Source organism: Calonectris borealis, chromosome Z, assembly GCF_964195595.1.
Source record: "Calonectris borealis chromosome Z, bCalBor7.hap1.2, whole genome shotgun sequence".
Classification (NCBI taxonomy): Eukaryota; Metazoa; Chordata; class Aves; order Procellariiformes; family Procellariidae; genus Calonectris; species Calonectris borealis.
In genome coordinates this window covers 36,969,192-36,991,455 of record NC_134352.1, presented here as the reverse complement: position 1 = coordinate 36,991,455, position 22,264 = coordinate 36,969,192, and the positions used below count along the sequence as shown (strand labels likewise).

Below are 22,264 nucleotides of genomic sequence, written 5' to 3'. Positions count from 1 at the left end.
TCTCATATTACCTGAAAAACTGCCTAAGAATTCGGCACCTTGGGGAAGGTACAAGCCACTTTTCCAGATTAAACTTTTAATGCTACTTCCAGATCAACTCTGTGTGGAATCACTTTGTAGTGTTCAACAGCACTCCCTGTAAAAATGGCAACTAAATGCTTCCTTTACCAAAGTGCACAGGAACAGAGGAGGGGATTAATTTGGCCCTGCTGAATTTTTCACTTGAAGACCATAAAGACTTGAACACAAATCCTACCCACGCAAACAAAATCAATTCGTAGATTAAATCTATCACCTGTGTTTTATGAACATCAGGCTATAGCAAATGTACTAATACCATGCTTGATCCCTATCCTGAGCTACTGCTTGCAGGAAAAAACCTGAAGAAACCTTGTATTTTGAAACTGTTAAATAAAGGAGAGGGAAGGGTGGTTAGAACAAAAGGAAAACTTAATATTTAAACAGGAAATATTCCCTGGCTGCATTTAATGCTTTCATTAAAGCTACAGTGTACACAAAGTCAACACTTCAGGAAGAACACCAGGGCAGAAGACTTTAACAGACACATCTCTGGTAGATGATGTCAAAAGCTGAAGTGCTCAGAATTTTCTTACGTGTAATCATTGAGGTGACATCTCTTCTGCCAAACTCTGTATAAGCATGTGACTACCTCAAGTAGACCTGAAACTCGCCTTTAAAATACCAGGTCCTGCTAAGCAGCACTGCTAGTGCATCCATACAGGTCACGAAGGCACCTCTGGACAGCAACACCCAGTGGTTAGACCATACTGACCTCTCGGCTATAGCTGCTGAACTGTAGCAGACCTGAACAAGCAGTGAGCTCTTTTCAACAGAATTTCCTGCCTGCCTGCAAAAGATCTCTACAGATTTTTTTGATATAAGACATACATAAAGTACAGTTTAAAGAACTATTACCTTTAAGGCTTATCTTTTAAGACTGATGATGCATACTCTGGAAGAAAGGCACATACATCTGCTCTAAAATTCTGCAATTCCAGAAAGCCTAAAAAAGTTTAATGTGATTGAATTGTGTTATTGTGAGCCTATTAAATTACAGTTTCTGTTGTAAAGAATCAACCTTTTCCCCTCCCAAGTCATTACGTGAAAGCCCCTGTAATGTTTTAAACAGTTTCAGTGAACACTTCAAACTCTGCAGAGGGAATGCAACAATACTTCCTGTCTTTTAAATATTATTTATATTGATATTAATTAAGGAAAATATAGATATATATGAGCACAAAGCCAGCAGTATCAAGAACAGATTCACACCCAGAGATGAAAGTGGAAACGGAAGCTGGGGAGATGACTGGGTACTGGAACATGAACCAAGAGGTAAACACGGAATAAGGGGAAGAACAGCCACTACCACCAACTAGCACAGAGAAGCCTTTAATTACCAGCTGCTCATTAAGCAGGTTTGTGAGAGTCTTTCAAGGTTGAAAAGTTAAATCTGCAGAAAGAAAACATCTGCTGGGCCCAGTCAGTGACCAACTCTGAGATACTTTTGGGCTCAATTCCTTATGTGGATTCCTATTTATCCTCATCTGGATACCCCCTGGATTCCTATTTAAGATTACATTGAAACAAGAGCAACAAATAGGCCTGTCAGTCTCTCACATTAGTAATCTTTTGCCTGTCAACTTGACTTCCCTCATCTCAGCACTGTAAAATTGTCTCTGCTGCCCAAGAATGCACAAGGACAGCAAGAACATGGAACGTTTATGATCTGTGCAATAACATACTGCACAGAAGTGTAAGGAAGGTTCTGAAAGCCATTAAATTCTACCAACTTTTTTTTATCACGTCCTTTATTTTCAGCAGTTGTAGATATTATTCAGGTGGCTCATTCTGTATTTTTATTACAAGTATTCAAGATGTAGATAAGATGAAGCACACAAATGCCTGTCGAATCCCAAGCCTGATCCTGTAAGTTGACATTTCTGCACTATCTTTCTATTAATGTGTTAATCTTGTTAAAAATAAAAACTTAAAGCACATGACAGCAGAACAATACCGAAGCAATAGTCACATGAAAATACTTTCTCCACTTGCGGTTTCCTCAAACATCATACAAAACACCGCCATCTACTGTTGACATCACTAAGTCTTTTAGTACGTATTTTGCATGCTAACAGGCAATACTATTTTACATCACTACCAAAAGAGTGAAGACCTACCAGGCCTCAGTTCTGTGAAATCAGTCTGAAGGATAAAATCTCTAATACGCTACTCTTGTAGCCTAAAGCAATGGGCCTACGAGAGATGAATACTCCCCATTTCCAGTGTGCCACGGGATGTGTATCTTAATGGTTGTAAAACATCATTCTTGCCCTGTTTAATTATTTCTGCTTAAAAATTAGTAACTTGGGTTGAAGTAATGTTCTGTTTTGTTTTCTCTTTACAGCTGCAACTACCTCTCTCCCTTGCGTACCTCTCTCTTATGCTTCTTATGGAAAAAACAGTCAATATAGGCAGGCTGCAGAGGGATAGGAAACCAGACATAGACTATGCCTTATCCTTAGGGAAGTAAACAACACAAGCGGCCTAGAACAGCATATCCCCTACAGACCGAGACATTTGTTTTGTAGTGAAGCCACTAAACCGCAACCAAGAGCAAGAACTGCACTCATTTCATTCTATCTCCCATCATTTGCCCATGGCAGCCAGAGGCAATAGTTTTAAAGAAAGGAGTACTTATCGCACTGACGTGCTGTGTGAGGAAGAGAGACTGGATGCAGGCACTAGTCTTCCGTTTTACTCAGTCAGCAAAGCCATGTTAGAACCCACGCGGATATGCAATATTGACATCTTGGAGGTTTATTAAAAATAAACAGGATGCCTGGGACCTGAAATAGAGCTGAGAGGTATTACTGGGCTACCTCACTCCTGTGCGAGGTATTTATATCCTAGTATGGTGCCTGTTACCGATTTCACACAGAGAAGATTCTATGTATCACTGTAGTTGTATCTGGTTCCAATTAAAATGGAAGTGAACAGATCATTGTGATGAATTCCACAAGAAGCAAGTAAGTCTCCTTTAAAAAAATGGAAGTGATAAGGGCTTAGTAAATAAACTAACCATAAATTCACATTAGGCAAGTCAGATCACTTGCGACTAAGCAACAAGCCTCTTTTCTTTGGAAAATGCCTCAGTAAGTCACTCCATAATCACAAGATAAAATGAAAACCTTAAATTCATAAACCATGTGATCTAAAACAACATCGTTAGGTTAGGTTGTGGCTGGGTTCTCTTGTTCCGCTGCCATTTAAGAACTCAAACCCTGCCATTCCCGCTCGTTCAAAGGTGTGGGGGAGAAGAAAAACACTACACACACTCTCCCATCTGTAAAACCTGAATAATTTGTTCAGATAAACCTTAAGAACTCTCTCAAACATCACAGTATATTGGCGTACAATTAATGACAACTTCAGAAATCATGTTTTTGGTGCAAAGCATAAATTTAATGATAAGTGCCACAAGATGGTTTTTCACTACTTCAAAGCAGCCTATGATTGTCAATAAATTTATAAATAAATATTATCAGGATTAAGAACTGCATTTAATTTGTATTTAACAATGTCTGTCTGACAACTGTCATAATTAAAAACATTCCTGGCTGAAGTAACAAAATTCAGCAGTGTATTTTTAAGAGAACTGTGTGTCTTGAGTTTCCGTGGAAGTATCAGTATCTTCCACGGAAGTAGTGCATGATGATACCACAGCACACAATGAAATCAGTGACTTGGTTTCAGTCTCTGTTTTCCTGGTAACAATATTTAAATGTTTTTAAAATTTAGCTTTAAAACAGGTATCTATTATTGGTTTTCAGAGATCTCATTACAGGATATTAACCTTCTGAGGAGACGGGCATATTTTTCTCAGGATTCATGCTTTTTTGTTGGTTTGTCAAAGTAAGGAGTGTTGTCTTGTAGCAGATCTTTCCTGGGTATGAGCACTGTAATAGGAAAAAAAACTATAAGAATATAATCTTATAGAAAATACTATTTAAAATTCTACAGTTGTTTTTACATTTGCAAACAAAAAATCAGGATACTAAAATGACAATCTGAACTTCTGGTAAGCGTACAAGCAGCATCGTGGTATCTACCCAAGACAAGATTTTTACCTTCTGTTGGTCAGAATATCGCCTTTCTCTTTTTCCTTTTAAAAGCACTGAAAATATTTTAATAGCATTAAGAATCCATAAAAAATGGTAAAGTGTTGCAGTAACTTTTAGCAAGAGAGAGAATGGCAATTTTACCATGCCTGAGTCAGACGTTTACTTCAACAGTTCCAAAAATTAATACTAAGTTTGACTTAGCCTGTTCCCCCAACGACCTGGAATCTAATCTATAATATTCATCTTGTCACACCTGTTTTAAAGGCCAATAGGAGAAGAAAGCATCAAATGAAAATTATGGCCACTATATCGTCACAGAAGTGCAGTGTGTCAGGGTTTGTCTAATTATACACCATTTTAACCTCTTCCTGACTCTAAGTTCTTGCCGTCTAGCTCTTCAGAAATCAGCTTCTGCTTTCTTCATGAATGGAAGGAGCTGTGTCATGTCAGATTTGCTCCAGCAGCAAAAACTAAAGCACAAACACTTTGACTAGGTCAGACAGTTGCGAAAGATACAGTAAACCTGTAGAATTGTCTGTGTTTGTGTGCATACATGTGTAATAAGCAACATTCTGGCCAAAATGCACTGATATCCCATAAGAAAGAAAACTGATTTCCTTGAAGGTATGTTCCTTTTGCATCTGTGTACTGATACTGATGCATTTAACAAGTTTCTAAGAGCTCTAAGTAAAATTTCAATTGCATTTCTCTTAGATAAAATACTTGGGAATAAATTTATGTCAAAACATGTTGACCTACACACATAGAATAGGTAGATGCAACGGAAGTACCAAAGAAAAACAGAATTGGATAAAAAGTATTGAAAATCAAAAGTCCAAATAAAGATTGAAAGAAGAATTTTTAACCTTCATTTTCAAAGCTAGATTTTGAACATACACTGTCAACACACCAAAACAAAATCATCGGAACATACAGCATGTCTGGTATATTACTAAAATGTAAGCTCTACTTGTATCAGCTTAATCAGAAATTAAAGAGAAATGAATAGAATGGAGACATTTGTATACTGCTAAGTAAAGTAACTCAGACTGAAACATGAAAAAAAAAATCAGAAAAATCACCTGACTGACAAGCTCCTAACTAAAATAGTTTTCTCTTTAGGAAGAAAATCTCAGCCTAACTTCTTTCTTTTTCTTTTTTTAAAGATCTACCAGTTAATACCAGCATGACTATACAGCACTGTGTCTCAAATTCTTGTTAAAGAATAACATTGCCCCCTGCACTGCTTCTATGACAGCACGGAATAATTTCATTTGATTAGCGAAAATGTTCCCCTTACCAGTATGTTTTCACTGCCTAAGACAAGTCTTTGTCTTTTTCTTTTCAGTTATTAAATAGTTATTTCAGAGATGCAGGGTTGAAAACAAAAAAAAAGAAGAAAAACAGCAGGTGTAGCTAAACTGTGTATTGTCAGCTGTAATACAAAAAGTTAAGAGTCAAAAGATTCTGACAGTAACTCACTTCAGGAAACCAGCTGTAGCACTAGGTTTCTGAAACATTCTACCTAGTTTCTTTTTGCCCTGCTCTTCTTTCATACAACATAGCAACTGATCACTTAAATCTTTTTTTGGGTGGGGGTAGGGGAGGAAATACTAATTTAAATACAGTCCAAATGTAAGTATTTTACAACATTTTCTTTTTTTCCAAATAGGCCTATATCCTCTCCATTACAGCAAAGTAAACCTTCACCTACAAAGTTTCCAAAACAAACATTTAGAAGCTAGGATGAAGCTTCTTGAAAAGTAAACTTTTCAACTGAGGTTGCTTATTTTTATTTGCCAACAAACAGCAACTCAAACAGCCACCTTAAGGATACGCTTCCATTTTATTTTTTGTTAATAAATCTGCCCCAAGCCTCTCATTTAATACAAAATGATACCATAAAAGCAACAAGGGAGCTACCTGTCATTCTACTGGCACTGTAAAAGGTACCATAGAGCATAAAGATTAAGGATCAAAAAGGTTGATTTTGTTCTGCTAAAACTTCCTTAATCAAAGCTGTACTGGAATTGAATACCTGTTCAATGTGCTACCTAAGCAAACTCATATACCTACACAGGCATTTCCTACAACAAACTTCACATCAGAAACTGGCTCCTGGCTGCCGAAAAGCACAGGGAAGTGAGAAGATCCACCTGGTATTTTCATACACATGCACAAGAAGTTGGGAGGAGACACAGCTGGGACAGTTGACTCCAGCTGACCAAGTGGTATTCCATACCATTTGGCATCGTGCTCAGGAATAAAAGCTGGGGGAAGAAGGAAAGGGGGGACATTTGGAGTTATGGCGTTTGTCTTCCCAAGTAACCGTCGCATGTGATGGAGCCCTGCTTTCCTGGAGATGGCTCTAAACACCTGCCTGCCGATGGGAGTACTGAATGAATTCCTTACTTTGCTTTGCTTGCGTGTGCGGCTTTTGCTTTACCTACTAAACTCTTTTTATCTCAACCCACGAGTTTTCTTACTTTTACCCTTCCGATTCTTTACCCTATCACACTGAGGGGGAGTGAGCAAGCGGCTGTGTGGAGCTTAGTTGCCAGCTGGGGTTAAACCACGACAACACCTAGCCATAGATTCAACTGGAATTGAAGTCTCGCTTCCAACTTTCTTCCTCTTTTTAATCTCAGGCAATTCTTCTTTACCAACAAGAAAGGATGGAAACAGTAGGGTGAGATATTCAACAAAATGGAGCAGCAGTGGAAACCACATCCATTTTTAGGTACAATTTCACACAGTGCACTGGCCATGCTATTCAGCATAAACTACTATCAAAATACGGTGACAATTATCTCAACTCCGTAAAAATTCTGAATTTCCATTTCAGAAATTTTCTAATGGCATACTCTGTGCTACCAGTGACATCAATAATATAATAAGAGCTATATCAGAATTGCCCAGTTCAGAGTCCTCTCTGACTAATCAAAGCTGGATTCTTAGGAAAGATGCAAACATCCTAGAAGCCTGCTCAAAGAATGGTGCTTAGGAATAATGTTCTGTTACTGATCAATTTACTGTGGTATAGATGTCTGCATATTCCTTCTGTAAGGAGATTTGCTTTTACTCTTTTGTTACAGTATCAAGCTAAGCATCAAGTTTGATCATCTGGGTTTTTTGTATTTTGAGCAATACCTTGCTCCTGGCCACAAGGGTTTTTCATTGCCATGACCTTTAAGAATTATTTATTGTGTAAAATAAAAATGCATTTTTTGTATTAGCTTTGAATGTAAATTCCTGCTTCACTGAATGCTCTTTACGTTTTAATTATGCCAGGACAAATAAGAATATCTATCCATTCTATACATTTTTTTGGTACTGTTCATTCTTATTCTGTGAACTTCTACCGTGATGCTCTGGATTTCCTTTCTAAGCATTCCTGATCTTTTAATTGGTGATTCACTACATTATCAAGGCTAAATATTTCTCACTTCAATATATATTCCAAACACACACAAAACAGACATCTCTCAAACTCTGACGGCTGTTTCAAGATTATTATTTTGTTCTTACTGCAGTAAGATCAACTACAGAGTGAGAAGCAAAGCTTAGACCTATCCAGGACAGATACAGGGATAAAAAAAAAAAAAAGAAAGGGCAAGAGACTGCATAATGACGTCCTTTGCATTCATAAGCAGGTCAAATGCACCCTTTGTACGGATGCACTCCAGATTTTTTGCTGCAGAACAAAGTTTTCCTAGCCAGCATAAGACTCTGGAAGACTTCCTTCTTCCACACAAACCTCATCGCCACCATTTCTCTAAGAAGTCTGTCAAATTAGGTGGGGGCAATTCTATCACTTTTTATTTATGGAGATTTTAAAGGGGACAGCATTAAAGAGCTGCTATAGTCGAAATGGACAATCACCACTACTCTCCCCTTGTCTGCTGAGTCAAGTAATTTCACTATAAAAGGGTATCAGATTGGTCAAAGAAGATCTCCCCCTAGTAAATCCTTGCTGACTACTCCCAGTCCCCGTTCTGTTCTTAAAACATTTGGAAACAGCTTCCAGGATTGGCTCAACCACCTTCCCAGGGATCAAGGTGAGGCTGACCAGTTTCCCAGATCCTCCCTCTTGCCCTTCTTAAAAAGAAGAGTGACATTTGCTTTCTTCCCGATCTCAGGCAACTCCTCTGATCACAACGCCCTTTCAGAGCTGATTGAGAGTGGCCTCACAATGACATCAGCCAGCTCCCTCACCACCCATGGGTGCATCACATCAGGTCCCATGGATTTGTGTATGCTCCATCTGTTCAAATGTTCCCCAGCCTTTTCCTCCTCTACCAAAAGTAAGTCATCCTCACTCCAGGCATTCCCAATGGTCTGAGGCCCACGATCCCTTAAGGCAAACCTTAGCAGTAAAGACTGAGGTGAAGGAAGAAGATACCAAGCACTTTAGTCTCTTCTGTGTCCTTTGTTACCAGGCCCCCTGCCCTATTCAGCTGTGGGCCCACATTTTCCCTCCTCTTCCTTCTGCTGCTGATACACTTGTAGAAGCCGTTCTTGCGATCCTTCACATTCCTTGCCAAGATCAACTCCAGGTGGGCTCTGGCTGTCCTAACCCCATTCCTACACACTCACACAGTATCAGAATATAAATTAGTATTTGAACATGAATTCTTGTGGCTTTTGCAAGGGAAGTTCTGCCTTACAGTTGCTGCTGGAGTTTTCTGAACAGCTTTTGGGGGGCTGCCATAACATGCTTGGATTCCCAAAAGTCCCTCAGCGAATGCTTTTAAGAAAACAACAGCCTTATGATGAAGCTCTTGCATGGATAAGTCACTGGTTAAACTGTAGGAAGTGAACAATAAATGAACAGGTCTCCCAATGGAGGGATGTCAAAAGTGGAGTTGTATAGGTATTTTTGATGGCATCTGTGCTGTTCAATGTATTTGTAAGTAACCTGGAAAAGAACAGTTTTTAATGATACCATCCTGAATAAGTTCTTTAAGAAAATGGCTTACTGTGAAGAATTGCAGGATGAGCTTAAGACTTGACTGAATAACCAGTAAAATGACAGACAAAATCACAGGTAAAGACATGCAATGAACACAGGTCAATAAAAATACTAACTTCACAAAGAAAGTGATCAGTTCAAAACTGACTATGACCATTCAGATGAGTTTAATGAATACAAGATGATTTTGTAAAAATAAATAAAGGTATGTATCCACAGCAGCCAAAATTGAAATTTAGAATTAGGAATGACTAGGAAACCAATTGAGAATGAAAAAGAAAACATCATTGTGCCATCGTTGTGTGAATAAATGCCTGCTTTGACATAGCTTGATGACTGTGCTCAGCTCTGATTGAAAGTGCGAGCTCTTAATCATCTTAAAAGAGATATAGCAGAACTGAAAAGATTGCAGAGAATAGCAACAGAATGATCACAGGCATTCACCTATTGTTTCACAGAGAAGCTGTTCCATAAGGGGGGGTGGGAAATAAAAGGGAGGCAATAAGGGGCTTAAAAACTCATGAACAGCTTGGTGAAAATGGATACTAATTGAAGAGTAGGACCAGATTCAAAACTACAGCAAATGATTCTTCATAAAAAACAGAGTAAATTCTTTGTCAAAGGTTCTTGGATGCAAGAAATTTGTATAGGTTGACAGGAACAAGTTCATGAGAGAGAAACCCACTGAGGACAACTAAAACAGAAACTATCCCTGGCTCAGGAAGTGCTGCCAGGTGTAAACAGCTGGAAGATGTGAAAGTTCACTTGCTCTTTTCCTGGTCTTCTTCTATAATCTGCCTAGGATCACTGTGGAAGACTCAAGACTGGTCTAGACATATCTTTGGCCTCGATTATAATGGCTGTTCTAAAGTTAAATGCTTTATCAAATCTAGAACTGAAAATAGTTACAAAGCTTTACAGACACCACTAAACAGAAGTGAAAGGAAACAATGTACACAGCTGAAGATTTCTCCTATCTTCTACCACGCAGTTGTATGCTGAACCTACTACTTCTCTTGTGTTTGACTGTAAGATGATAGAACTTCTAAACCAGGAACCAAAATTTCAGAATTTGAAAGGCTTTGCATCAAGGCACCGTGTCACAAATCTTCCAAGGCATAATCTGAAACTTAAATTGTTAAAACAAGGTTTTGGAAAAGAACACTCAATCCTCAAAGAAAAAGCTATTCTATGGACAGCATACATACTGTATTTGCTAGTTCTCTCCAGGCAGCTTCTAAATATTTGGTAGAGCAAGCACCTACAGATACTGTGGCTACTCATTTAGATATACACTGACTGACTAGCCAGTACATGCATGCCAACTTGCTACCTAATTGCTGTCACTCCTAATAGTTACGGTACTAAGTTATAACTTCTTTCTCTCAATGAGGGCATTAAATGCAGTCACTGCCTCTTTTCTACCAGCCTCCACATTCCAAAATATTTGTGTAGAAACTTTCTACCTTGAAACTTCCACCTGTCCTAAGTTCTGACATTAGTCAACAGGCTTAAATTAAGGGCTCGGGCAGAGAAATTACAGATACACAGACTTTTGCCCTCTATATCTCTTTACTTAGTTTCCAAGTTTTATATTTATTTATTGAACTACAACATTTTTAAACATCTTTTTAGCATGCAGCTTTACTCACATATTTTGTCGGAATCTGTGTGAACTGCCTGAATAACAGAAGTTCTGAGAATCACTTCAACATCTGAAGCTATTTTCAGAAGCTAGTAAAAGGAAAAAAAAACACAAACAACACAACAGAGTAATTTCAATTATATGTAATTATTCCTGAAGGTATTTTCCATACTAGACGGCTATTCAAATAATAAAGCCAGTCAGTTCTATTATGCGGTTAGTTATGCAGTATCTATACATAGCTTCTACTTTGGGGATCCTGGAATAACTTACAGGTTTATATACAAGCTACCTTGACATACAGCACGAGAGGAAGGAAACTTCTGCTCAGTAACATACAGCAGTATAAAATCTCTATACCCGATTAAAACTGCAAATGAGTAAGGTAGAATGCAACTACCAAAACAAGTAACTAGTTTTCAATGATCAAAGACATTGGTGAATGTCTCAGTAACATTTGGCTACCTCTTGTGAAAGGGCAATCCGGTTCTTGAAATAAGGAGACAAAAATAAGGGCAAAACATGACAAGAATTAAGAATACCGAGGTTTCACAGAAAAGCAGTACAGGAACAAGGCACTACCTAAAGATTAGCAGAGGCATTAATATTTGGCAAAAGGCCTAGAATTCCTTCCCTCATTAAGAGGATAAGCACAAGCACGCTTGCTAGTTTTGCTGAGCAGTTAAGAGAAGCCTAATACTTGTTTGCATGATACTCATGTCAGAAATAAATGAAATTGCACAAGTGAGACACTTTGGGAGACATGCTTACACTAGGACGTAGTGTGTACCAACAGAAGTGGATCTTTGCAAGAGTTAGAGCTCAAAGACTTGACATCTACACTGAATTTCTCCCCCCCGCTTTCTCTTTTAAGGGTTTGGACTAGGTATCCGCCAGTTCCCCTTCTGAATGCCCTTTAGCAGCAAGGCTGCATGCTCCTGAAGCACGTCTTCCATTTCAGATTAATCTTAAAGGAATTCTGCCATTTGCTCTGAGACTGCTTCACGAAAACAAGCCAAATCACAGGATGTGGAGATAACCAAGGTAACTTCAGAAGTGCACTCCTGATCTGAACTAAAATGCTGCAGTAGATTCAGCCTCCACACCTCACATTCCAATACTGCAGATAGTTACTCCTACCTCCTTAGGTCACTACATAACCAAGTATTTGATGTCATATTAGAAGACATCGCAGATTTCTATTCTGGCAAAATAATGCACATTGGTTGGTCAATATTAATTTTCTTAGCTGCTGTCCAAAGCAGGACACTAACACCCCTGTGGTTATGCAAGCAAGTGCCCAAAATCTCACAAGTCCTGTATATCATTTGATTCAGTTCCTCTGCATCCAAGTCTATTCAGTGTGTGTATATATATACATATAAAAAATAAATATGTCAGCTTCTATAATGTTCTAGGATTCTGTAGTTGTGATGAAAATTTAGAACTTCTTCCACTAGTACATTTAATCAAGATATCAATTAACCCATATTAAAAAGTTACATGTGTGTATTTTGTAAGTTGCCATTCCTAATAAATATAGATTTAAAAATTACAGCAAGTATTTTTCCTGTACATCTATAACAAAAAGAACATACTATTTAACAGATCAGACACCGGGAACACAAACACAGAAGTATTACTATAGGGGTCTGATAACAACCAGAAAAGCTAGAAAGTCCTAACTAAATGCTCCGAACTATTTATGTTACTGTCCACTGGCTGGTATGATGCAAAGGTTTAGATTTACTTCTGCAAAGGACAGATGGAGGCACTTTCTTCCAACTAGTGCCCAAAGACAAGGTAAATACAGTCTGTTAAAAGGCTGAATGACAAGGACTAAATTATTCACTCTGTATAGATGTTAATAACTCAAAATACCTATAATACAGAAGTTTCATTTCAGGCCTTAGTAAATTTTAGAAAAATGCCTCAGTAAAAAGTGTTAAGATAACAACTGAGCAAAGGTAACTTACATGGTGAGCTAGCAGAATGTTCTACTCCTTTCAATGCACCATGAGGAAAGAAGCAGCAAAAAACCCCACAGTATAATCAATACCTCTGTATTACAATAGTCATGATCATTTGGCTGGTTTTTGCCTCCCACAAAAAATGCTGCCTCATTTGCAATCAGGAATAAAAATAACTTCTCATGTCTGCCAGTAACTGAGCAGATTATTTAATTTCTCTCTATCTTTCTGTGCTTGTCTATACAACAGAGACCAGGTAAACTCAAGTGACCGCAGCTCAGATAGATATTATGAGCAAAATATACAAAATATTTACATGAAAATAGCAACATAAAACATTTTTCCATAATTTTATTATAAGCTTCAAAATAAGCATTCTGAACTACCAGAAGACACTTTCTCCGTATGTATTTTTGTATGTGCAAAATTCTGTAACATACTACTAATACCAATGGAGGTATCAATATATGTATAAACACAGACCCATGTGAAAGCCTTTTCGAACTCACCTGGCTCTCACAATGTCTCAATAAGTACTTACATTAGTTTAGAGATCCCTTAAGTAAAAAGCTCCTATAGAAGTATTCTTATGCAAAGTGGAAAAAAACAACAAAAATAAGTAGTACCTGATTTATCTTCTCTTCAGACGTCTCATCCTGGTTATTTTTGAATTCTTCATTTATCTTTTGTCTGGCAGCTAAATAAAGTAAACAAAAAAACTAAAGAGTGAACAAAAAAATTTATCTTGTCTTTGTCACTGCCTCAAAGCTGAGAATCCCAAGTCCTTTATAGCACCTTCCTGGTACACTCTGCCTGAAGCATTTTAATACAAGATTTCCACAGAATTCAGGTGATGTCACATTTTACATTGACTCATATAGGAAGAAAATATGATTGCCTATCTATCATTCTGAGCTTTAAAAAGAACTAACACACAAAAGCCACTACTAAAAGTTGGTTTATTAAAAAAGTAGTATTCATCCCTTGAGGAGCACCTGTACATAAAGAGAATCAACTCAAATGCTTAGTACAGTTAAACATGCTTTGGCTGGACTGAAGAGAGGAAGAAAAAAGAAAAAAAAAAGGATAAAAAAAAATCCCAGGAAGATCACCAAGGTTCCAAAAAGAGATGTTTTCCTTACAAAATATGGCTTGAGTGCTTGAACCTAGCAACCAGTTTTTTGTTTCAAATTAAAGGATGTCTTGTTATGGACACACAAGTTTTCCCAATGATTACTTGTAAAATGTGGAAGGGAATAATTTAAAGGAAGATTATGTTAAGAATTCTCTTCTTGTATATTCGAAGAAGAAAGTCCCACAGAAAGACAGGTAAGCATCCACCACACAAAAGAAGTATCTCACCTTCAAGGGCTCTGGTATCATTTTTAAAAACTTCTTGCCGGGTTCTGTGTAGTAATTTAAAAAGCTTCAAAACCTGCCAATACAACATAATAGAATTAGCTTGTTTGCTAGCAGGATTCTTAGTTAAAATGAACATGTTACAATTACGAGTGTTCTGGTTGATCTTTCATGTTCTTTCCATTTAGTACAGGATTTGGTATGGAACCAGCACCTAAGATACTTTACCTCAATTCCTGATCAAATAACTTGCAGCCAAAGCAGATGTGAGGAAATAAAAATCCTAGACAGTTCTAGATGTTTCAAATTAATCTAAGATGCTAGAGAGTACCAGCACTACAGTCCTAAATAATCATTTGGCATGACGGGAATATAATCCTGAAAATACACTGATGCAAACATAATTGTTTCACCAATATCAAATAAACCCAACAGAATCAGAATAACTCTAGAAGACAAGTCACCTGAAGTGACTATCAAGGGTACATCACTGGATATTCTCCGATTACGAAAAATACATAGAAATATAAATGGCTAAAGTATTCTCACACTTACAAGCCAATGAAAGAAAAACTGAATTTCAAAAGGATCTCAAACTTCTTGTTTCATGTCTCAATTATTTTTCATGTCTCTGTATAATACCTGGGCATAATCTTCTATGGGTGGCGTGGCAAAACCAACATAAAGCAAAGTCCTTCCCTAAATGTAAGTGCCAGAACAGCAAACAAAAACTTCAGTAAAAGCAAACACTCAAAAAATAGGGATTTTTGATGGTAGAGATGACACACCTCAGTATGTACGTAAAGCAAAACCCCTAAGAATCACAGCTCACAGTCATGTGGTTTTGGCTGTTTATTCACAGAGACTGTAAAGAATTACAGAAATCCTCAAGTCCTTATCAGACTTTTTTGGTGTTTGTCAGAGATTGACAGGAATCTCTGACAAGCACCAAAAAAAAAAAATCTTGTTAACGAGATACCTTTTGAAGTTATTTCTAGTACTTCGTAGTGTGTTTTGGCACCTCTAAAAGGCACAATTCCACGTACTTCATGGTCATCTTAAATTGTTTTCTCACAATATTCCAAAAATCTCTTAGAAGGATGCAAAGGAAACACAGGGCTATAACTGAGAAAGGACCATCTTCTTTATAAGCATGCTCTGTATCTGCGAGCTGGAGATAGAATCATAGAATCATTACGGTTGGAAAAGACTTCTAAGATCATCGAGTCCAATCATCAACCCAACACACCATACCCACTACACCACATCCCTAAGCGCCTCATCTACACATCTTTTAAATACTTCCAGGGATGGTGACTCAACCACTTCCTTGGGCAGCCTGTTCCAAGGCCTGACCACTCTTTCAGGAAAGAAATTTCTCCTAATGTCCAGCCTAAACCTCCTTTGGCACAACTTGAAGCCATCTCCTCTCGTCCTATCGCTAGTTACTTGGCAGAAGAGACCAACACCCGCCTCGCTACAACCTCCTTTCAGGTAGTTGTAGAGCGCGATGAGGTCTCCCCTCAGCCTCCTCTTCTCCACACTAAACAGTCCCAGTTCCCTCAGCCGCTCCTCATCAGACTTGTGCTCCAGACCCTTCACCAGCTTCGTTGCCCTTCTCTGGACACGCTCCAGCACCTCCATGTCCTTCTTGTAGTGAGGGGCCCAAAACTGAACACAGTATTCGAGGTGTGGCCTCACCAGTGCCGAGTACAAGGGCACGATCACCTCCCTGCTCCTGCTGGCCACACTATTTCTGATACAGGCCAGGATGCCATTGGCCTTCTGGGCCACCTGGGCACACTGCTGGCTCATGTTCAGCCGGCTGTCAACCAGCACCCCCAGGTCCTTTTCCTCTGGGCAGCTTTCCAGCCACTCTTCCCCAAGCCTGTAGCGTTGCCTGGGGTTGTTGTGGCCGAAGTGCAGGACCCAGCACTTGGCCTTGTTGAACCTCATACAGTTGGCCTCGGCCCATCGATCCAGCCTGTCCAGGTCCCTCTGCAGAGCCTTCCTACCCCCAGCAGATCAACACTCCCGCCCAGCTTGGTGTCGTCTGCAACCTTACTGAGGGAGCACTCGATCCCCTCATCCAGATCGTTGATAAAGATATTGAACAGGACCAGCCCCAGTACTGAGCCCTGGGGAACACCGCTCATGACCAGCAAAACAAGACTGTCCCCTAAAAGTAAAAGGCCAATAAAACATCCTGGCAGGGCCCTGAAAACAGTGTTGCCTCTGCTTTTAATCTGCCAGTGACAGAGAGAGAAATGGCAAGCTTCTCTGAAAGCTATTACTTCCAACAGATGTCAATACATTTTTAGGTTTTCAGGCTAAATTCTCATCCTCCGCTCAGCTGGTCGCTTGGCTACACCCTGAGATAATTCATCCAGAAGCGTACACACACAAAAAGAGTTTTTAGGAAAAGGAGGAAGACATGAAACAGTAAGAACAGGCAACCTTCCAGTTCAGTACTGCTTCTTTAACATAATACTACCACAACTTTACTGCTATTAAGGGACAACTTACAAATATGAACAAGTTCAAATCTCGCTTCACCATGTCGATTAAACCACATGGTAATTTTTCCTGTAATTTATGATGCAGCATTCTGTTGAATATATGCTACTGCATTACAGATCTTTCTGGAAAGAGGACAAACTAATGCATTCTCGATTGCATAAGAGTCTCACGAATGTTTAAGTAAAAAACTTTTGTCACTTTTACAAGAATTAGTATGTGACTTGACAATCAGTTAAATCAATCTGAGCAGAGACATACAAAAGAGAGCATGGACTCTGCTAACTTGTTTTTAGCTTCTGTGTCCTTAATAATTAGCAACTAAACAGAACCATGTTGCCTTAACTGCAGCATTTCCTAGATGGCTGAATCTGTGGAAAGTAAACTGACAGAATTAAAAGTTTTAAGGCAAATAAGTTTCTTGTACTGCAGATGTATTTTAAGAGATTTGACTAAATTATTTGGACAGGACATCCTGAAATATTTCTACTCCATAATATTTTCACCATCTTTGCAAATAGTAAAGTTAGTATTACAAATGGTTTTGAGTCAAAGACATGAATGGTGAAACCTGAAGGAGTGTTTTATGGTTATTCTGAACTCTTTGACCAACAATTTTCAGGCATCTACCGCTACTATTTGCCTATTTCTGCAAACCCCTCCTGGAAAGTTCTGCACCACACCAACCACAGAGTAGTTATATTAGATGACTCTGAAGCAAGATATATTAATGCACAGACTCCTTTAAGCTCTACAGTCACCTAGTGAAACACAGAACTCCCCTAATACCTCAGTGTATTAGTAGCCCTAATACTAGGCTTCAGAACACTTCTGAAACAGGTGCTCAACTCCCCTCCAAAAGTACTCTATACTGTAAAGATGAAAGGTTTAAATAATTCTTGTCTTTGCTTTTCATCTTCCCACCACAATTCACTCTCTTGATGTATTTTAACCTCTACTTGATTGTAATCTCTCAATTTTTCCTTTTTTCCACAACAGCCTTTGTATGCAAAACCCTACTTCTCGCCCTGAAAGCCTCTGCCTGTTGATGCTATAAACGCTAGGAACCGCTGGGAAAGAAGTTCCTACCCTCCAGTAACACACAAGGAAAAACTTCCCTAAGTATGTCGTTTCTGTCTAGGTACTATTTACAGCCTAAGGTCGCAAATTTGAGGGGAACACAGCACGCTCCCTCGGCGCTGCAGGCACCACCACTAACTCCAAGCTGGGCACCAGGCACGAGGGACAAAATCCCCAGCCGCGGCTGGCGCACGGCGGCAGCCACCCGCCTTCCCCCCGCCGGCGGCGGCACTCCAGGGCATGAGTGACTGCCGACCTCCCGCAGGGCGCAGGCCAAACGGGGAAGGGGAGGGTCGCCCCTGCGGCCGCCGTAAGGCGGCGACGGCGGGAGGGGGAGCGCCGGCAGCCTCCACCGCCGCCTCGCTCGGGGTCGACCCTGCGCGAACCCTCCCCGTCCCTTCCCCACCGGCCCCGGCTCCGGCTCCGATTCACTCGAGGCGATGCCCGAGCACCCTGGAGAACCTCAGGAGATGCGGCCGGGACGGGGCCTCACCGAGAGAAGCCACGCACCCCTCTCGTGGGGCAGCGGCGGCCATGGGCGCCCCCGCCCCGCCGCGTCCCGGCCGTGCCGCCGCGCATGCGCGCCACACTCGCCTGCCCGCGGCTCGCCATGGCGACCGCCGTCCTTTTCCGGTCCGGAGGAGCGGGGAAGTGGAGGAGCCGGAAGCGACGATCGGAGACGGTCCGCGCCCTCCCGCCCCCGCCGCGGTGCTGCCGGGTGCCCCCGCCAATGCTGCCCTGCCGGGTACGCCTCACCGTCGCCGTCGTTCCGCGCAGGCCTTGCTCCCCTTCCAGTCCGGGGGCGGCGTGCGGCCTCCCATGGGGCGCTCCCCGCCTGCTCCCCGGCGCCGCTCCGGGGCCGCCAACCCCAGCCCTGGCGCATCGCTGGTGTGGCCAACGCCAGCCATTCAAACAGTGCCCCCCCCCAGTACGCCGAGACCTGAGAGGAGACTCCTGCTGAGCTCGGGATGAGGTGGAGGCGACCCGCGAGTAGCCGCAGGGCTGCCGGCGCTGCCCGCAGGCTCCCCCGTCAGCCTGAACCGGCAGGGCTGCCCCGCCGCCCCGGCCCTGCAGCCCGGGGCCCGCAGAGGTGAGCCGCGCCCCGGGTGCGGGGCTGCCGCAGGGCCGAGGCTCTCCCGCTCAGCATCCCCGCGCCGCAGCCCCACCGGCAGGCTGTGCCTGGCGTACAAACCCGCACGTTACCCGTTTTCTGCTGAAGAAAAACCCCGTTGTTTCAAACAGGTAATTGGAAAGCCATCCATTTGTGGCCATCACGTTATTTTACACTGCTGCCTGTTACTTCCCAGGAGTGCCCGACTGCATTTAAACTCTAGTTCCTTTTTTTTAGAAATGCTGATGCTGAGATACTCGAGGATTATTTATCAGAACTGATCGGACTGTTCCGTACTTTGTCTGAACGTCTTTCCTCTTGGAGAGAATATTCTGACTGGGGCTAAAGAAAAACTACAAAATTGAAACAATTACCCTATTTTTATGCCTACTAAGGTTGGTAGACCTGAATCCAGCCTCACTTTGGAAAAAAATACGGTTCTTTAGATGACCTGAAGGGGAATTGCAGGTTTTGACACTGTGATGGTGGACGTCAGGGCCCCACGTGCCCCAATACGCCCTAGTGGCCTGACCAGCCCACGGCCCAGGACCCCACGTCGGCCCCCCGGGCCTGCGATGCCGCAGCAGGGCCGGTCTCCAGCCCTGCCACGGCCCGTGGCTGTGTGGAGATCGCGGCCGTGCGTTCGCAGGATTCTGTAATACACGAGGACATGGAGGCTTCATCCTCTAAATTTCTCTACTTTACTACAGATTACCACAAAATAATTGCCACTAGCAAGTGTACTACCACAAAAATCTCCACTAACAAGTGTACTTATGATTAATAAAGCAAACAGATACCTATCTCAAGCTATTACAAATTACTATCAGCAATCAATAATAGCAGCAATCAATTGTATAGCAACCATCAACATTATAGCAGCAACCAATAACAGCAACAACCAAGTAGGTATTTACTATTGCAGGTTACTACAAACTTACAACTAGTGAAGCAACTTATCAACCATATAATGGCAGATATATTATGACAGATCACTTGTATGGATATATAATAGCAGTATCGAGTGAATTTTATTTCAGAAGGGGCGAAACCATCCTGGAGTGGAGGACACATGGATCCCAGAGGGGGGCCCAACCATCCCAGAGGTGGGAGGACAGACTGAGCCGACCCCAGCAGCGGTCCCAGCAGGGGACCGAGAAGTAAAAGTGTCTCACTTCAAAGATGATCTGCAGCACGGAGGCTGGAGTCAGCCGGTGGGAGTCCAAGATCTCACAGAAAGTTTCTGTAGAGAATTCACCCTGTTTAGGAAAGGAGAGGTACGCGCAGCATGGGATGTTCTCAGAGAGAGAGGCTCCATTTTGGAAAAAAATTAAGTCATTTTTATATCGTGGAGATACAAGGGGGCATAGGACACCACCACTATAAGCAGCCAATGGCTGCTGCTAATTTCTGTTTTCCACCTGGAAGAGCCAATAGATTATGATGTTTGCTGTTCTTTCAGATCAGTTTTTATTTTGCCAGACTGTTTTCCTGCTCTTGCAGTTAGAATGGCCAATGGCAGTCACCAATTCTTACTTTCTCAGGGTGTTTTCCCTTTTCCTGGACTATTTTTCACCTTCTCAGACAAAAATTTGCCGTTGCAGCTCCTTGTTTCTGTGCTTATTGATGGTATCTCGGGATGTCTCCGCTTTCTAGATACCCAGCTGTACTTAAAAGAGGCCAGCTGCACTTTTCAAGGATACTTCTGGTGCCCAGGCTCACAGCTGCCAGGCTGGCAGGCATTTTCGCTGCTGGTGTTTTTCAACAGACATTTTCTTCTGTTCAGTCATTTTCCCTGTCTAGCCAGGTCACCTTTTTGGCTATTCACATCAAGCTCCCCACAACCCTGCCTTGCCTTGCCCACGGCCTGATTGACCAGCCCTGCCTCGGCCTGGCCGTCCAAGGCTGTGTCTGGTACTTTAAAACTCAATTGCCATTCTCCAGAAAACCAAACAAACAAGCTTATACTTCAGCAACACATCATCTAGCATTAGCTAAAGGCAGCATAAGGATTTTAAATTTAATCAGCTTGACTGCTTTGCTAGACCTCTAGGTTCAATATAAAGTCTATTTAATTGCAAATACATTCAAAGCTAATTGAAGTGTGGGAACATTAAACTATTATTAAATATATTTAATATTTCAAATTTCCTAAATGCACTTATTTTGGATTATGTACTTCATAAAGAAACTCGATCCATTAGGAGAAATGATCCTTATTCATAGATCTATGTGCAGGAATAATTACTGCAGCTGTGAATGAATGAATGAAAACCTTTGAAAAAGCCTTGTTATATTCAAAATAATATAAAATTTGCCTCACCTTTACATGGTGAGGCAAAAATATATGTTGAAGTCAACTAAATGAAAATAAATGCTTTGCCTTTTAGACAAACTTCTTAAATTGTCTCTTTATGCCTTCTCTTAACATAGAAATATGTTTTCTAGACTGACTCCACAGCAGCCCATGGTGCTATTTAGTGTAGTGTACTTAAAGTACACTAACATGTACAAATGGATCCTGAATAAGTATTTGTATGTTAAACTGTTCCTTAGTCTATCTAGCTAGTAATATCAACTCTTCTATTCTTTCACAAAACGTGTAATTCCTGAGAAAATAGGGGAATAAAAATTATTTGTATCTTTGCTTAGATATACATGGTTAAACAACAATAGAAAGCAAAGAAATTTGCCCCTGAAGCACCAATTCCATCTTTGTTTTAGCCATCATACTCCAATACTATCCCTAGGACACATACATGTCAAAAGACCTTAATACAGTACCATCAAGTGAGAAACAGAACACCATCCCTCTGTTTAATGTGCTTCGTCAGAGCTTTGTTTAGGGTATCTCAGAACATACAATTTCAAAGTTATTAGCAGATGTGTATGACAAATTCTGCTCTTTTTGTAACAAATTCAGGTAACCAAATGTGGAACCATTTTAGCTTTAAACCACTTAGTAGGATTTATTCCCTGCCTCTTTCCAGAATTATCTTTCCTCAAGATTTTTGTCACGAGGCAAATACATATAAATGTCTGTATTAAAATCTTCCTACACAAAACTTCAGGGAAATCCGAGTCAATCTATTTTAACTGTGAAGTTTACAAAATGAAGCTTTGTTGTTACTCTTCTAGGTTTTGGGGTTTTTTTTCCTCGCTTTTTCATTTCTCCTATTTCATGACTGCTGTCATATACATGAAAAAGTGTTTATGACTAGATGCGTAGCTGTGTAATAGCATTGCCCTCAGTGAATTATTGCCTGGTCATATTGATTGGTCACATTGTTTCATAGTTAGGAAAGGGCTTATGTGCAGAAAGGCTGACACATTAAACTAGCCCTCCCGATGCTAGCAGCACCCAACACCTCAAACTAAACCCCGTGTATTTTATGACCCCGTGTATTTACCCTCCAAGCTTTGGGGGCAGTGCTGGTGTTTATAAAAGCCCCCTACCTGGCTTGACGT

General features: G+C 40.8%; 1 protein-coding gene and 1 long non-coding RNA gene across 6 annotated transcripts; one reads left to right on the top strand and one right to left on the bottom strand.

The window, feature by feature from the left end:
• Positions 1–1,201: 1,201 nt before the first annotated feature.
• On the bottom strand, positions 1,202–18,416 carry LYRM7 (LYR motif containing 7). 5 transcript variants are annotated; one of them, XM_075138269.1, is made up of 5 exons: positions 18,196–18,275; positions 14,092–14,164; positions 13,356–13,426; positions 10,767–10,848; positions 1,209–3,977 (listed from the first exon to the last, which is right to left on the bottom strand). In XM_075138269.1, exons 1-5 carry the CDS (start codon positions 18,262–18,264, stop codon positions 3,901–3,903), a joined length of 372 nt encoding a protein of 123 aa, XP_074994370.1. In that variant the 5' UTR covers positions 18,265–18,275; the 3' UTR covers positions 1,209–3,900. The 5 variants fall into 5 exon arrangements, with proteins under 5 accessions (XP_074994373.1, XP_074994371.1, XP_074994370.1 ...); XM_075138267.1 differs by lacking the exon at positions 18,196–18,275 and adding an exon at positions 16,615–16,675; XM_075138271.1 differs by lacking the exon at positions 18,196–18,275 and adding an exon at positions 18,280–18,416 and having other exon boundaries at positions 1,211–3,977.
• Positions 18,417–18,592: 176 nt separating this feature from the next.
• LOC142075998 (uncharacterized) lies at positions 18,593–21,745 on the top strand. Its single transcript, XR_012671069.1, has 3 exons — positions 18,593–18,927; positions 19,034–19,701; positions 19,837–21,745. It is a non-coding gene; the product is annotated as an uncharacterized LOC142075998 (long non-coding RNA).
• The last annotated feature ends 519 nt before the right edge of the window (positions 21,746–22,264 follow it).

Coding starts and splice junctions, on each gene's coding strand:
- LYRM7 (XM_075138269.1), bottom strand. CDS start 18,264: ATGCGCGGCGGCACGGCCGGGACGCGGCGGGGCGGGGGCGCCCATGGC. Junction 13,427..14,091: donor TGATACCAGAGCCCTTGAAG/GTGAGATACTTC, acceptor TACTTTATTTAG/CTGCCAGACAAAAGATAAAT. Junction 3,978..10,766: donor CACAGATTCCGACAAAATAT/GTGAGTAAAGCT, acceptor TTCCTATTACAG/TGCTCATACCCAGGAAAGAT.